This window comes from Anolis carolinensis, chromosome 1 (genome assembly GCF_035594765.1).
Source record: "Anolis carolinensis isolate JA03-04 chromosome 1, rAnoCar3.1.pri, whole genome shotgun sequence".
Taxonomy (NCBI): Eukaryota; Metazoa; Chordata; class Lepidosauria; order Squamata; family Dactyloidae; genus Anolis; species Anolis carolinensis.
Window position 1 is genome coordinate 30,314,426 of NC_085841.1, and position 17,934 is coordinate 30,332,359.

Consider the following 17,934-nt stretch of genomic DNA (forward strand, 5'->3'; position numbering starts at 1 on the left):
ATGACTGGACTTAATGTCAGGGGAAACCTTTACTACCTTGCATTATCTTGAGCATTACATTACTGGCATGTGAAATAAGTGCCACTGTGTAAAAATTTGAGCATTCTTTAGCGTTTCCTTTTTTTGGTATGGGGATAGTAAAAGTAAATGTTTTCCTCTGACATTAAATCTAGTCATGTCCGACGCTGGAGGTTGGTACTCATCTTCATTTCTAAGCCAAAGAGCCGGCGTTGTCCGTAGAACCTCCAAGATCATGTGACCGGAATGACTGCATGAAGCGCCGTTACCTTTCCGCCAGAATGGTACCTATTGATCTACTCACATTTGCATGTTTTCAAACGGCTAGGGTGGCAGAAGCTGGGGCTAACAGCTGGAGCTCATCCGGCTCTCCCTTCTCTCCTCTTTGCCACCTGCTGGACTCTGGAGGCAGCGAGAAGGGGAGGAGACGGAAGTGCGGGGAGAGGCTGGCAGCCAGCCTGCCAGCACCGCCTTTTGCCTTCAGCCGTTTCCGGAATGTGCGCCCGGAAGGGTCCCGGCAGGCGTTCGTGCTCGGCGTTATGGTTCCGGATCCCCGTGGAGAGAGTTCGGGCCTGCAACGACTGGTTCCCCTGAGCAGGCCAGAGGCGCCGGGTGTGGACTTGGGCCTGTGGGGAGCGGAGCCGGTTAGTGTCGTCGCTTCGCCTGTAGCAACAACAAGAATAGATAGTAGCGTGAGGCACAGATACTACGTCTGTCGGTATGGCGCCCTTTTCTGGCCGGAAGCGAGGGTGGGAATATGGCCCTTCGTGTGTGCAAACGGTTCTAGTTGGAGGGAAGAGGAGAACGGAGAGAAATAGCCCTAGGGTGGAGTCTAGATGATAATCCGGAGTATCTGTTGCCGCCTAAGGGTGCATCTACACAGTGGAGTTAATGCAGTTTAACTGCCATGGCTCAATGAGTTGTAGTTTGACGAGGTTTAAGCACTTGTGACACTCCCAACTCCCACGATTCCATGGCATTGAGCCATGGCAGTTAAAGTGGTGTCAAGACTGCATTCATTCTACAGTGTAGATACACCTCTGGTGCCAGGAAATAGTAAAGGAAAAGGCTCTTCGTCTGGATTATTGTGAGTTTTCCAGGCTGTATGGCCATGTTCCAGAAGCATTCTCTCCTGACGTTTCACCCACATCTATGGCAGGCATCCTCCAGAGGTTGGAAACTAGGCAAGTTTATATATCTGTGGAAGTTCCAGGGTGGGAGAGAGAACTTTTGTTTGCCTGAGGCCAGTGTGAATGTTGTAATTAATCACCTTGATTAGCATGAATGGCCTTGCAAGCTTCACAGCTTGGCTGTTTCCTGCCTGGGGGCATAGAATCATAGAATAGTAGAGTTGGAAGAGACCTCATGGGCCATCCAGTCCAACCCCCCGCTAAGAAGCAGGAAATCGCATTCAAAGCACCCCCGACAGATGGCCATCCAGCCTCTGCTTAAAAGCTTCCAAGGAAGGAGCCTCCACCACAGTCCGGGGGAGAGAGTTCCACTGCCGAACAGCCCTCACAGTGAGGAAGTTCTTCCTGATGTTCAGGTGGAATCTCCTTTCCTGTAGTTTGAAGCCATTGTTCCGTGTCCTAGTCTGCAGGGCAGCAGAAAATAAGCTTGCTCCCTCCTGCCTATGACTTCCCCTCACGTATTTGTACATGGCTATCATGTCTCCTCTCAGCCTTCTCTTCTGCAGGCTAAACATGCCCAGTTCTTTAAGCCTCTCCTCATAGGGCTTGTTCTCCAGACCCTTAATCATTTTAGTCGCCCTCCTCTGGACGCTTTCCAGCTTGTCAACATCTCCCTTCAACTGCGGTGCCCAAAATTGGACACAGTATTCCAGGTGTGGTCTGACCAAGGCAGAATAGAGGGGGAGCAGGACTTCCCTGGATCTAGACACTATTCCTCTATTGATGCAGGCAAAAATCCCATTGGCTTTTTTAGCTGCCGCATCACATTGTAGGCTCATGTTTAACTTGTTGTCCACGAGGACTCCAAGGTCTTTTTCGCACACACTGCTGTCAAGCCAGGCGTCCCCCATTCTGTATCTTTGATTTCCATTTTTTCTGCCGAAGTGAAGTATCTTGCATTTGTCCCTGTTGAACTTCATTTTGTTAGTTTCGGCCCATCTCTCTAGTCTGTCAAGATCGTTTTGAATTCTGCTCCTGTCTTCTGGAGTGTTAGCTATCCCTCCGAGTTTGGTGTCATCTGCAAACTTGATGATCGTGCCTTCTAACCCTTCGTCTAAGTCGTTAATAAAGATGTTGAACAGAACTGGGCCCAGGACGGAGCCCTGCGGCACTCCACTTGTCACTTCTTTGCACTCCACTTGTCACTTCTTTGTAGGGAGGTGTTAGCTGGCCCTGATTCATGTTTCATGTCTGGAATTCCCCTGTTTTTTAGTGTTGTTCTCTATTTACTGTCCTGATTTTAGAGTTTTTTAAAATACTGTTAGTAGCCAGATTTTGTTCATTTCATGGTTTCCTCCTTTCTGTTTAAATTGTCCACATGCTTGTGGATTTCAGTGGCTTCTCTGTGTAGTCTGACATGGTAGTTGTTGGAGTGGTCCAGCATTTCTGTGTTCTCAGATAATATGCTGTGTCCAGTCTGGTTCATCAAGTGCTCTGCTATGGCTGACTTCTCTGGTTGAATTAGTCTGCAGTGCCTTTCATGCTTCTTGATTTGTGTTTGGGAAATGCTGTGTTTGGTGGTCCCTATGTAGACTTGTCCACAGCTGCATGGTATACGGTAGACTCCTGCAGAGGTGGGAGGATCCCCTTTGTCCTTTGCTCAAGGTAGCATTCAAACACAAAAGTGTGCTTACCATACATCAAGCATAGGGAAGCTGATAAAGAAACACAGCCTGCAAACTCTACAGACCCACTAAGAAAATCAAAGAAATGCTATGTTGTTACTCAGTGATTCTGTCCTTGAAAGCCTTCAACTCTTCTTCCTCTGTTTAACTTAACTTCCCTTTCTTCTGTCATTTCTCCTGTATTTCATTTGAGCTCATAGAGATCTGGCAAACAGTTCTTTGTAAAGTGAGTATTGATGGCAGCTTATAACTTAAAGGCAGAGAGCTTGTTAGTTGTGGATAACACTTCCCCTAGACCTAAAGAAGTGAGCTCTGGGCCATGAATGCTTCCTCTGCCAGCTAAATAAATTGAAGTTGCTCAGATTCCTGTTTAGTATTTAATGCAACACTTTTGTGTTTGAATTTTCACCCTCTGGTGAAGGTACTGTTTTGCAGAACAATAACAACTGAGTTGTGCTAAGTGAAAAACAGTCCACCTATGACAGGCCCTCCAGATGTTTTGGACCTTAATTCCCACAATTCCTAACAGCCAGTAAGCTGTTAGGAATCTTGGGAGTTGAAGCCCAAAATACCTGGAGAGCCAAAGTTTGTCTATCAGAACTATAGCAACATGTGCTGCGGGATATCCCACAAAAGGCGGGGTAAAAGTGATGCAAATAAATAAATAAATAAAAACAAAGTTTCTTGCAGTTTAATAAACGTTTTTCGTGTTTTTATGATAGACCCAATTAGGAAATGACATAACCCAGGAATAAAAATCATGTTACATAGTATAATAGATGATGTAGTGGAAGCACATCATCTGCATCACTCATTGTTTTGAATACATTTTATAGGCAATATATTGTCAATAGTGTGTGTGTAAAATGTGATTATGTGTGGGCATGTTTATATGTTTTTATAGATATGGATAACAGAGCTGAAGAGGAAGGTGGGACACTGCATGCAACATCACAAGAGAAGGCACAAGCTAGAGGTAAGAGTGAATTTTTATTCTGTTATAGTGACATCAGGTAAAGGACTTCTAGCCAATAAATAATCAAATTCCAATATGTGGAGATTCCCAGCTCATTCCTGCCCTCTCCTGACACTCTGCCTTCTCTAGTCAATCTGCTAGATGGCAATCTGTCAGGAGTGCTTTGATCCTGTGTTCCTGCATGGAGCGGGGTTGGACTGGGCAGCCCTTGAGGTCTCTTCCCACTCAATGTTTCTGTGGAAGCAAGGGAGAAGATTCCTCTCTGCTATCTCCAGGCAGAAACTGAGGACAGCATCAGGTCTGTTGTTATCCAACCCACAGGGGACTATAGGAGAAGAATCAAGCCCCTGCCTATACACGATTCTTTGTCATACCTCCATTCCTTAAAGCACAAACTAAATTGTGGTCCTACTAAATATGAGTTGCATTTGACTGGCTCTGGCACAAAGTGCAGGCTTACACTCTATGTGTGTGTTTGTGTATTTTGGTGTATTGAACTAGTCAGAGGTCTTCAGCACATGTACAGATTGTAACACAGGTTCAACCTGCTTGTTATTTTTGAGGACATTGTGTACTGTTTTAGAAATATTCATGGGACTAATTTACATTCCCTCATCAAGTGTTATGTTTTTATCATGTTTTGTCATTGTGTTTTTAGATCTTTGTATTGTTACAGGGGTTTTTTTTACTGTACAACAAAGGTTGTTTATGGACATCTTATAAATGCAAATAAATGATAAGCATCTGTAAGGGGGAGACAGTAAAGGGCCCCACCCAGGAGTTGGAAAGAAGCAGTTCCTTTAAAACATCAGAAAGATCCAAGGACACTAAATCAAAGCGGGTATCGAGACAAATGTGGACTAATTGGAAGGGGGGAGGGGGAATAAAGGAAGAGGGATAAGCGTGGAAGAAGAACGAAGAGCTCGATTAGATTTGATTTCCCGGTGTGTGTGAAATAAAGGAGCTACTGGGAGTATTTCAAAAAGCTGTCTGAGTCCTGTTGTAGACAACTGACAGAATGGATGACCAGGCTTATGATGTCCCCCTTCCTATGGATAATGCTGACCGTCTCACAGCTTCTTAAATGTTTACAATTGACCCTCGACATTCACTGGGCTTAGGGACATGGGACCCCTCTGGAGTGAAAAAACCCCCACAAAAAATGTTATTTTTTAACTTCTCTGGGCATTTTTAGACCTTCCAGCATGGTTCTATAGTCAGCGTTTGCTGGAAGTGACCACAGAAGCATACTGGAAGACTTAGATTCATAGAGATAATGTTTTAATCAAATCCATGAATAATAAAATCTGCAAAAATCAAAAATGCAAATGTGGAGAGACAATTGTAATGAATGGTCATGTCAATTGGCCTTTTTGTATTGCAGTGCTACATCTCTCATGGTAAGTTGAACATATCAGTTGGTTACTTTTCCCAGTCTCACAGACCTCAAAGTCACCAACTGGCATTTCAAAAATGGCAGAGAGCTTTGTTTGAAACAACATTGAAACCCAGCATTTTCTAATACACAGAAAAATAAAAACCTGAATTCGTTTCCCATATTTATTTTTCATTTAAGAGAGAGAGAAGAGAAAGCGGAAACGAAGTAGAAGCAGGTCCTCTTCCGTTTCTTCCACTACATCAGCTAGTTCTTTGACTTCTTCCTCTTCAAGGTCTTCTTCAGGATCCTCTGCTTCACGTAGCAGCAGCAGTTCAAGTAGTAGAGGTAAAATTACTTCATTAGAGAAAAGAAATCTCTTTTATTGTCACACACTGCTAGTAATTCAGCAAATATAAACACTTCCAAGCCCAACACAAGTCTGAATAGATACCTGGATCATTAGATATGTAATTATGCGGTATCTTAACGGACCTCAGCATCATGAGAAATTACAGATATGCACTTGAGATGTTTGCATAGAATGGCTACTAGATATTTATCGCTTCAGGTCTTTTTGAATGCCTAGATGGGAAAATGGTGATTGAAGTAGCACTGGTACTTTTGCCTAACCATGGGATGAATCCTTGTGCTGAGCCCCAAAGTTTTACCTTCAATTTACCCACAGGTCATAACAAAATCTAGAATTTTGGCTCCAAATCCTGCCCTAGACGTCTACATGAGGTACACAATAGTTTTTCTGTTTCCATTGTATAAGGAGCAAGAGCAGGTGTGTAACCCAGTTCTTTATTATGTAAATAATTTAACTGTGTGTTTCACAAACTCCATAAAACAATGATACTTTTATTCAGTTAACTCCCAAAACAAAAAATACATTGGGTGGCTTTGAGTTTTTCAGGCTGTATGGCCTGAAATTCGCAGCAACCCAGTGACTCGGCCATGAAAGCCTTTGACAACACATTAAATACATTATATATTATATAAGGTTTGAAGCCTCACTGAAATCTTGATCAGGAGGGGAAAAAGGTAACAGTGCTCCAAGCAAAGGCTCCCAAGTATAGTGACCTTGATTGCCAGTTTTTTTCCTTGTTTTTCCACTTATTTTATATTTAAAATATAAAGAGAAAAGAAAATCGACAAAATAAAAAGCATCAAGGAAAGACATAGGACAGCTATGAAAAAGTCCATCTACTTTTTCATTGCTCTCATATTTTAGAATAATAGAGTTAAAAGAGGCCATATGGGCTATCTAGTCCAACCCACCGCCATGCAGGAATAACACAAAGCACCCTCGACAGATGGCCATCCAGCCCCTATTTAAAAGCTTCCAAAGAAGGAGTTTCCACCACACTCCAAGATAGAAAGTTCAATTGCTGAACAGCTCAGTCAGGAAGTTCTTCCTGATGTTCAGATGGGATCTCTTTCCTCATAGATTTGAGTAAAATAGAACTAAAGAACTCAAATATCTGCATGAAATGGATCTGCGTATGCCACATATCAAACTATTGAAAGGTACCTGATTTTGCTTAATCTGTTGGATAATTCAAGAGAAATGATAATGGAAACATAATCTGGAAAAAGGCATACTATACATCGCAAAAGCAGGTGTGTGGTGGAAGGTGTATGTTCATTGCCACACAGAGGCTGTCACTGTGGTTAGTGTTTGAATAAAACACTGCTTATTGACTTCCTGTTTTATTAGCTGACTCTTTGTTAACTGTGGTGCAGCTGGCTAGTAACCAGCTGCTATAAATCACTACTGACCGAGAGGTCATGAGTTCGAAGCCCGGGTCGGGTTAAGCCTCCGACCATTAATAGCCCCGGCTTGCTGTTGACCTATGCAGCCCCAAAAGACAGTTGCACCTGTCAATTAGGGAAATTTAGGGACGCTTTATGCGGGAGGCTAATTTACAACACCATAAAACTGCCAGCAAAACACGAGGAAAGGAATGCGGAAGTACAGCCACTACTGGATGGTGAAGCAACAGCTCCCCCTGTGGCCGGAATCGTGAAGCTGAAAAAATGTTAAAAATGCCTCTGAGTTTGTCTAATGTATGTTGTTTGTCTGTTGGCATTGAGTGTTTGCCATATATGTGTTCATTGTAATCCGCCCTGAGTCCCCTTTGGGGTGAGAAGGGCAGAATATAAATACTGTAAATAATAAATAAATAAATAAATAAATAAATAAATAAATAAATAAATGACTCTTAATTTAGATAGCATTGCTCAATCATTAACATGCATCTTTTAAAACCTTAATGTTTAGATGCTCCTAAATCCAAATCAAAGAAGAGGAAAAAGGAAAAGCACAACAAAAAGGTAAACATAAGATCAGTTCAATGAAAATCAGTGTGCCTATAATCAGTATCTGCTGTAAAGAAAACCTGTTGAGGGCTTTATTTGGCATGTTATGTTACTGAGAACAAATCTTAGATTTTCTGTAATACTCTGAATTAACACATAATACATTTTCTATCCTGGGGATATACCAATTGTTGCTTGGGACAACTTCTTCTTGATAGTTGAATTGTGTTGGACACATGACAACTCTAACGTTTTTTTCCAAGCTTCCTCTTACTGCTGGTGGGACTACAGTGTCATATGATTGCTGCTTGTCTTTTAGCTGACTTGATGAGTTTGTGAACTCCCTGTCTGGGAATACATGTCTCATTGTCAGTTCTGCTTAGTGGAAAAATGACTAAGCTGCTATCACACTGTTCTCCATACGCTGGATAAGTAACGTGGGTGGCTCATAAGGCTGCTGGAGATAAGTAATCAGAAACAATTAGTAGAATAATAGAATTGGAAGAGACCACATGGGCCATCCAGTCCAACCCCCTTTTATCATGCAGGAAAAGCATAATCAAAGTACCCTCCGTTTAAAAGCCTCCAAGGAAGGAGCTTCCACCACACTCCAAGGCAGAGAGTTACAGTCAGGAAGTTATTTCTAATGTTTAGGTGGAATCTCCTCTCCTATAATTCGAACCCATTACTCCTGAGTCCTAGTTTCCAGGGGAACAGAAAACAAGCCTGGTCTTTCATCCTTACAACATCCTTTCACATATTTATAAATGGCTGTTATGTCTCAGTCTTCTCTTCTGCAGGCTAAACATACTCAGCTCTTTAAGATGCTCCTTGTAGGGCATGGTCTCCAGACTTTTAATCATTTTAGTTACCCTCCTCTGAACACCTTCGAACTTGTCAATATCTCTTTGAAACCATGGTGCCCAGAATTGGACACAGTATTCCAAATGAGGCTTAACCAAAGCAGAATAGAGAGGCACCATGACTTCCCTCAATCTAGGCACTATACCCAAAATCCAATTGACTTTTTTTTAGCTGCATTACACTGTTGGCTCATGTTCAACTTGTTGTCTGCAAAGACGCTAAGATATTTTTCACATGGACAGTTGTCAAGCCAGGCGTCACCCATTCTGTATCTTTGCATTTCATTTTTTCTGCCTAGATGTAGTATTTTACATTTCTCCTTGTTGAAATTCATTTTGATAGTTTCGGCCCAACTCTCTAGTCTGTTAACGGTCATTTTGAATTCTGATCCTGTCCCTTCCAATTTGGTGTCATCTGCAAACTTGATAAGTATGCCCTCTAAACCGTCATCCAAGTCATTGGTAAAGATGTTGAACAGTCCTGGGCCCAGGTCCAAAAGTGATGAAAGAAGTGATGAGCACCCCTTGGTTTTGATCGCTTAATGAATTACAGATTCACCTAACCATAGTTTTGCCTAGCCCACATTTGACTAGGTTGTTTGCAAGAAGGTCTTGGGGACTTTGTCGAAGGCCTTACTGAAATAAAGATATGCTACATCCACAGTATTCCCTGCATCTACTAAACTTGTAATTCTATCAACAACAAAAAAGAGAGAGAGAGATAAGATCGCTCTGGCATGACTTGTTTTTGAGAAATCCATGTTGACTTTTAGTGATCACAGCATACAGACTTCTTTCTTAATGATCTGCTCCATAATCTTCCCTGGTATTGATGTCAGTAGGAGTTTTGCATGCTACTGGCATTGTGGTGTTAACTTCAATTCCTAGAAGAAGCTCCGATGTAAGGACTAATGACACTGGAGCACCAAACTGGTGCAGATTATGGCCTATTATAAGATGTCTTCATACTCAGCAAACACCAGGGTTTGGGAAAGTTACGTTTTTGGACTTCGTCCTTTAACTCTTAAAACTATTTGCAAGTCCATTGCATGGATAGCTTATGATCATATCTTTGTTTTTTCTGTGGCCCCTATTGGAAACATTTTTTACAAAATGGCTTTCTGGTTTCAGAAGAGGAAGAAAGATAAGTTGAAGAAAAAGAAAGAAAAGAAAAAAAAGAAAGACAAGTCTGGCCCAGTCCAGCTTTCTAAGGTAAGTGAAATACTGAACTTCTTTCTCCTTAGTCTGATAGTGTGTCTCTGCCCCAAAGTCGTCCAGTCATTTTCATAACAGATTTCGTGCTTCTTCATTTGGTACTCCTAATCACAACCCCATGCTGTCAGAGGTGACTGAAAAAAATAAACCTTAAGATAAACTCCTTAACAAATTTGATTTGTGCTTTTGGTATTGGTATAACCAGGTTGAGTTGTCCTACTAGTTTAATTTCTGATGCTAAACTCTTGACCATTTTTATGAGATCTGAGACAGTGAAGCAACAACACCCTTCCATTCTTGTTTTCCCCTAATTTGCCATTAGCCTTTCCATACTTGAAGAGATAGATTTTTCTTCCTGTGAAAAGGAGTCAGCATGATATAGTGGTTTGAGTATTGAACTGGCTTACCATTGAAACTCTTTGGGTGACCTTGGAGGAGTTACACACGTTCAAAAAAACACCCATAATATGCTGGAACATACATAACAACAACAAAAAGGAATCATAATTCTTCTGTACATCTATGAATGTTGCAGTTTTAGAAATTAAAACAATTTGAAAAGGTTGGTTCTTGGTAGCCTTCAATACTAAAAGGCTATTGAACACTTTGGACCATTTTCTGTTTTTTGCTGTTTAAACAATATCCATTAAATATATATCCCTCCCTCCTACAAGAGGCTCACAACAGTCTTTCATTAGATCAAGGCCACATCTGTTCTGCTTCTTGTAACATTTATTAATCTTCCCTTGATTTTTCATGATGGTGTTGCCATGAGACCAGTCTTTCTTGTTTGTTAGTAACTTCTGCTTGTTGTAGCTTCTATTTTCCTGCGCTTTTTTACTTAAGAGGTTTCTTCATTACACATTTTACACATGCTTGCTTTGCTCTGACTTTAATTAGGCCACAGGTATTTCTGGGAAACATGGTTAATAAATTATTATTACTATAAATAATATAACCTGGTACATATTTGTTTGTTTCCGAATTATCTTATCTTATTTTAGTACTTGAAGGATAAAAGGAAGAATCAAAACTACAGTATGATCACAGGGAAAAAAATTAAGATGAAAATAAAGAAGAGTAAAAAGGATAAAGAGGTAATGATCAAACATTTTTATGTTGCTTCCTAACACTATTACAGCAAAATTTACTGCAGTCTAGTTGTATTTAAAAGTGTTTTAGTTCTTAGATTTTTAATTAGTTTCAGGTGCTAAAGGACTCTGCAAAATGAAAGCCCTGTGACAAAAATGTTGATTCTGGGGATGCCTGCCATAGATGTGGGCGAACGTCAGGAGAGATTGCTTCTGGAACATGGCCATACAGCCCGGAAAACTCACAGCAACCCAATGTTGATTCTAATTCCCAGTAGAATTTTGTTCTGTAACTTGATCCAAGTCTGCACACATTGTCAGTTCAAATACATGATTATATTTGAGCCTTGCTAACTGTGAAGAGAACTTTTCACACAGATTCACATCTGTCACCATCAGTTGTTACACAGAACTACAGCTAGATGAGAATAGTACTGTTTATAATAATGTATAATGTGTAGTGCAATGCCTGCCAGTTTGGAAGCAAACCAAGGCCCCTCCCAGAATTAAACTAATTATTTCTGCTGTTTGGATGACTTCCAGGAAATTCAGACATAGATAAATGTGTAAGTTAAATGATAATTTTTGCAGCATGCACACACAGAGAGAAGACTGATACCTTGTCAGTGGGGCAGTGAATCTGCTCCAGGTCTCATCTTAAACATGTTTAAGAAGCTGTTCAAAGAACAGAACCTGTTTGGGGGTGGATAACTTCTTTAAATAATAGTTTAAATTATAGCTTCTTCTATAATCCCAAATGACTTCACAGTGTCAGTGATTGAAAGTCATCTACTTCCACCTCCCACAAACTGTATGATAAATATCTGTGAGCCCATTGGTGTCTGAAAGTGTCATTTGTCAGGTAGATACAATGAATGGTTAGTTCAGTTTGGTTAAGAGCAGTTGAGACACCAAAGACAAGCCCTCCCCAAAACAAAGGAACATAGGAGACAAGGGGAGAAAGGGAACGTGTCTGGTCTGATATTACTAGACTGCATCTCTTGACAGCTCCTGATAGTTTACAATAAGTATCATGGAGGTAGCTTAAGGTTAGTGGGATAAGGATTAGTGGAAATTCTGTATTCCTTCAGATGTTGGATTGCACAGCATTCTCAATGATGAGAGATACTGTGTGTTGCAGTCCAGCAGTATCTGATAGAGCTGTCTGATTTCCACACTTCAACTGGAGGCATGTTGGTGTTCTCCCTTGAGCAGTCTATATAACTCTTAAACACTGGGAGTCCTCTAATGTGGTGTGAATGTATAGTCCATCTGAATTGCATCTCGTAATAGTTCCTGTAACCAAAGCTGATGCAGTCCAACACCGTCCAGAAGGTTGCACATTTCCCACTTCATTGTGTTGTAGTATAGAAGAAAGTGGTGGAGGAATCAAGGAGGACATCCTTTTTCCATTCCTAAACATATTTCTCCTCCCCTGAAATGCCTAAACTACTATATAAGACTGTAATTTCCGTCTGGCTGATGCTGTAGCAAGAAAACTCATCTTAGTTAATGTGAATCCATGCCAACATTCACTAGCATCCTGCAAGTGACTTACAAAGATGCAAGTCTGAGCTGTGGCAGTGTAATTTACATGTTTGGTCTTTGCAGAAATCATAATTCACTATAAATTTTGCCAAAATTGCCCCCCAGACCCAACTTTTAAGCTGCTGAAGCTCCCTGCAGACATGGCCATGTTCTGACCAATAGAGAGTGGGAGGCATGGAGAAGTGTCTAGCCGTGTTGCTATGGAAACTATAGTATATCTCGGGCATGGGCAAACTTCAGCCCTCCAGGTGTTTTGAACTTCAACTCCCACCATTCCTAACAGCCTCAGGCCCCTTCCGTTTTCCCCTCAGCCGCTTAAGTGGCTGAGGGGGAAAAGGAAAGGGCCTGAGGCTGTTAGGAATGGTGGGAGTTGAAGTCCAAAACACCTAGAGGGTCTAAGTTTGCCCATGCCTGGTATAGCTGAACAAAAAGCACTGCCGTCATTCTCCAGGATTTCTGGAAGATTCTTGGAAAGTCCTAGATGCTGTGTTTCGAGCAGCCCTTGTCAACACTACTAATGATGAGGATTTCTGGGACTTATACATTAACCAATGAACTCTGAGAGATGAACGCTAAAGAGATTCATTTTATGTGAGCACAAGCTGCAAAAGGCTTTCTAGTGTAAAAAAATATCTACTGAAATTGTATATGAAATGGTTTTAATAGTCTTTTTTATTCCCAGCGTGATCGAAACCGTGCTGAACTTCTTGATTTCTTGAACTCCGCCTTGTAATGAAAACGGTACCTACCAAAGACTAATAAGTATGTAACCCATTTGACCATCCTGCTCCTCTAAGCACAAAATACAGGCTCAGAGTGAAAGGGTGAGAGAACACTGAAGTGTGTGCGGAGCTGAAATTCTCCTGCTGTGAAGACAAGATGCCACCTTCACAGTTGGCAAAGAAAAGAGCTGACTGACAACAACTTGCCCACACAGACCCATGCAGACCATTGCTGCTTCTGAGACCCGAACAGAGCTAAAGCCAGTGCTTCAAAATGCTCTGAGGTGAGATGACATGGTTGAATTTTGGCCTACTGTGAATATCCGAAACTGCATGCAGAATACAACTTGACCAGCAGTCCTGCGTCGCCATTTTTCATGTTAAAGCTGAGTATTTGCAAATTAATTCTTTTTAAAAGAAACATACCTGTGCATAGATATTTTTAGTACTGACAATATTTGTTAACAGCAAAATAACTCCTCCTTCATAGTCCGTATTCTTGAGGAATTATTACAATATCACTTTTTTAAAGCTTCATTTCTTCAGTGTAATAGATTTTCCTTTCAAAATAGGTAGCACCCAAATCACAGGTTATTAAAATAGGTGCTAAGTTGTTGATTAAAATACGCTGGCGTAATATAGCCATTCTGTAAAATTCTGAAAACCCATACATTTTGGTGTGGTTTTGTTTTGTTTTTGCATTGATCATCACTGCTTTTTTGTATGACTTCATTAATCTTTGTTCCAGCTTTTCCTACAAATAGGTATGTTATCTAGATACACAATACGAAAATCTCAGTAGGCCTTCAGTTTCAGTGAAGTGTAGCAATATGTGAAACAGACTTAATTTCAGGACTGGTCATGTAATGTGACCTCACAGTGTATAAACCTCTATTTTAAAAGAAAATCCAAATAAAATCTGTTCTTCAGAGTTTGATCAACCTTGTATTTCATGAATGCATTACAAAAGCTGAATTTCAGATTTCCATGTTATATGAATGCTTACAACAGAATGAGACATAACTGGCTAAATATGGCTACCTTTTCTTTCGCCAAAACCTTTAGTAGGAGAAATGCATGGTGCCAACATGGGGTTTTGTCCCATTCTATATTATTGGTTGCCATGAATAAAGGGAGGAAACATGGTACAGTAATGTCACATGACACTTAATAAGTTCACATAATAGAATGAAAAAGTAAAACTGGATGCTGTATTTATTAGGAAGCCCATGATTGGTATCATGACTACAAAAATTATTTGTGCTATTCTTAACATTACATCCTTGTAATATCACGTAATGTGAACAACCCTGCCACTCAGCCTAAGTAAGATGCATCTAAAACTCAACCCTGCTTCTCGGCCCCAGTAAATTTTAAGCAGTGTATCAATAGCACATTGTCTACGAGCCCAAGAGTATGTTTTGCCATTTCAGTTTGGTGAAACCCTTGAAGTAACAGCAGAGGGCACCCTCTCTACCTGTAAATGTGAGGATTAACAACACTGATGCTTAATAGAAATGCAGTGAAAAATGGAAACGTTGTGGTATTTATATATCTAAAGCAGAGCCCAATTAACTGTAAATGTGTATTACTGAATTTTTTAGAAGCATTTTCTATCCCCATGCTTAAATGGGTCTTCTGTTTTTGCACTTACTTTGAAAATGTGTCCCATTTTTTAATTTATCGTCTCAGAAACAAATTGAGGGTACAGTTATAATGTATTTCAAAAAACACAAAGTTAAAAACTTATACTAGATTATACTAGATTATACTAGATTTCCTTTGACCAAAAGCTGGCCACTTGGAGTGCCTCTGGTGTCGCTGTGAGAAGGTCCTCCATTGTGCATGTGGCAGGGCTCAGACTACATTGAAGTAAGTGGTCTGTGGTTTGTTCTACTCCACATTTGCATGTCATGGACTGCACTTTGTAGCCCCATTTCTTAAGATTAGCTCTGCATTTTGTAGTCCCAGAACGCAGTCTGTTCAGCACCTTCCAAGTCACCCAGTCTTCTGTGTGCCCAGGTGGGAGATTCTCAGTCACTGATTGAGGTCCCAGGTTTTAGCCTACCACATTTGGACTCTTGCTTGCTGAGATGTTCCTGCGAGTATCTCTGTAGATCTTAGAAAGAAGATGGGCTAGAGATGTCAATTATGTATTCCTGCATGACATAGAGTCGAACTGGATAGCCCTTGTGGTCTCTTTCAACTCTATGATTCTAAAGTCATCCAATGAGTTTTCATGGCTGAGCAGGAAATTGAACTCTGTTCTCCAGAGTCATAGTCCTACACTCACATTCTAAAACAGCACCATTGAAATAACGCAGCTCTTTGCAACACAGCCATTTCCATGTCATTGGAGAGCAGAAGGGTCAGCAGAGACACACTGAGCCATTTTCTTGTAACTAGATGTGCTACCAGTATGTCATCTGCATGGGACCTCCCAAGGATCCCTGGAAGTAACTATGAATGTGTGTTGGAATACATCCAGTGTAATAAATAGCCAGATATCTGCTGACAGATTCCTCTGGATAGCTTCCACGCTCATCCATTTTAGTCCCACAAAGTGACAATTTGTTATAGAAACCAAACAGAATTGGACCTACTGAACAGACATTTTGCAACATTGTCATCCAAATAATAGTAAACAACACAGAAATTGTCATGTGGCAAGTGGGGGTACTCTATGCCTAAATGTGATAGATGGTATTTTGGTTGCTATGCAGTAGATAGAATTCCAACCTTCACAATGGCCATAAAATGGGTCACAGTGACAATGCCTTAATGTACTGTAAATCACTAACAGGATACCATCAAAGACTTGTTAGGGCCATTTTTCCCTTTTCACCCCCCCCCCCCCCAAAAGCAAATAAATCAATACATGACAAGTAGCTAACACTCAAGGGTGTTGTTTACTATTATTTGGATGAAAATGTTGCAAAATGTCTGTTCAGTAGGTCCAATTCTGTTTGGTTTCTATAACAAATTGTCACTTTGTGGGACTAAAATGGATGAGTGTGGAAGCTATCCAAGTTGATTCCCTGTACTGAATAGTGCGCAAGCGAATTCCAAATTAACTATATATGATGCGTGAAGTAGTCTTTTTTCCAACCCAAATCTCTTGTCATTTGCCTTAATCTAGTGACCTTCCTCCTCTAAATGTCCACTTTCTTCATACTATGAATAATCATGTTCTACTTAGTCATAATTCAGGGATAAAATGCCAAACATGCAATATTTCTTCATGAGGAGTTGGTCCAGCCGCATGAATACTTTACTTGCCTTTTTACCACACTTTGTAGTATACTTTTTGAGTATCAGTGATCAAAACTATAAAATATATTCCAAACATGGCAATTTTATAGATTTGAAAAAAAGAATGTTATTGTATAAGTTATTTCTTTTCAATCTGTTTTCTGAACATCCCCATATTGATTGTTCCCCTGTTTGCACCAGCTGCGCAACATTTATATTGTACACCATGACACTAATATCTGTTTCCTGATCAGTTATAGGTAGCTGAGAAACCATCACCCTATATGTGAAGTCAGGATTTTATTTTATTTTAGTTCTAGTGAACTTCACTTTACACCTGTTTCCGCTTAACTGCATTTGTCATTATATACGGTGTGTCCGGCAACATGTTACAGAAAAAGTTACAAAAAAATTATTAACAAGTTTTACTAATCATGTGGAGCTTGCAACAAATCTAGAAAATGTTTCCACAAATAGAGAATATCTCATTAGGCCATCCTGCAAATAACAGGCTAGGGACTGTTTGTGCACTGGGAGAGGCATCTAGCAGTAATCATTTGAAACTCTATACCTATCCTTTCAAGTGGTAAGAGTGGTTTGTGGTTGTAGAGATAGAGCAAATCAGGCCCATCTTTTTAAAACACCCCATGGAGCATGGATAGGAGAAACTAGAGCAGTGGTTCTCAACCTGTGGGTCCCCAGATGTTTTGACCTTCAACTCCCAGAAATCCTAATAGCTGGTAAAGTGGCTGGGATTTTTGGAAGTTGTAGGCCAAAACACCTGGGGACCTACAGGTTGAGAACAACTGAACAAGAGGTTGAATCTGTGGTTAAGGGGTTTTTACTATACTGCCCATTCCCCCATTTGGTGAGCTCTTTCTCAAAGTTCTTTACTGCCTTTTTTGCATTTACTAAATATTTTAATGTTGCAGTTTTAATTATTAAAGTTTGCCCACCCCCATCTTTACATGCAGGCTGTCGCATAGTACTTGGTGTTGTGTTTCAGAAGACAGAAGTGGTAGTAGCAGCTACCACTTGGGCAATAATTAATTGATATACATTATAAATTTTAAATACTGTCATCTTTAAAGATCCCATTGCTTCATTTTCTTGCTCTGTTTATTCCTATCCTTTGCTGCCTCATGTTTTACCAGAAGTCAGCCTGTCTTACTACTACAGTTAGATAACTTCTCTTCTTGTTACTTTTAAACTTTCATAAGAGCTTTTGGTGTAGATTGTCTCACACTTTTTGGAAAGCAAAAATGGAAGACAACCATGGTCATCTCACTACATGATGTTGGTTTTTAAAAACAATTTCTAATCAACAAGACTTCCTCTTGGAGAAGTCATGATAATTGTTCAGCAATCCTTTTTTCCCCTTAAAAATCTTCCTGTTTGCTATCTAATCAACCTGGATTTATGGCGACCATATGAATGAGATACTTTCAAGATCCCTAGTCATCAATTACCTGCTCAGGCCTTGCAAACTCAGATCTTCCGATAGCCAAGCAAAGCAATAACGTGACCCACATGTTCTTGTGAAATGCTGATTATGCCTGAAATTTCTCTCAGTGATATGAGATCGTCCTGAATCAATCTGTCAACCTTTTGCTTGTGAATCTCGGTGGTTGCTGTTACAGGACGTCCAACACTTTGTTTGTCACACAAGTCAGATGTTCCCACCTCAACATCTTTAAACTTACCCAACGACACACAGTACTCACATCAACACAA

The 17,934-nt window shown here is 40.4% G+C and overlaps 1 protein-coding gene across 1 annotated transcript; it reads left to right on the plus strand.

Moving 5' to 3' along the window:
• The first annotated feature begins 386 nt into the window (after positions 1–386).
• On the plus strand, positions 387–13,885 carry LOC100565554 (pinin). The gene is made up of 7 exons (XM_003215973.3): positions 387–662; positions 3,738–3,809; positions 5,386–5,532; positions 7,472–7,524; positions 9,504–9,584; positions 10,592–10,684; positions 12,909–13,885. The coding sequence occupies exons 2-7, from the start codon at positions 3,740–3,742 to the stop codon at positions 12,957–12,959; spliced, it is 495 nt and encodes a 164-aa protein (XP_003216021.1). The 5' UTR covers positions 387–662; positions 3,738–3,739; the 3' UTR covers positions 12,960–13,885.
• The last annotated feature ends 4,049 nt before the right edge of the window (positions 13,886–17,934 follow it).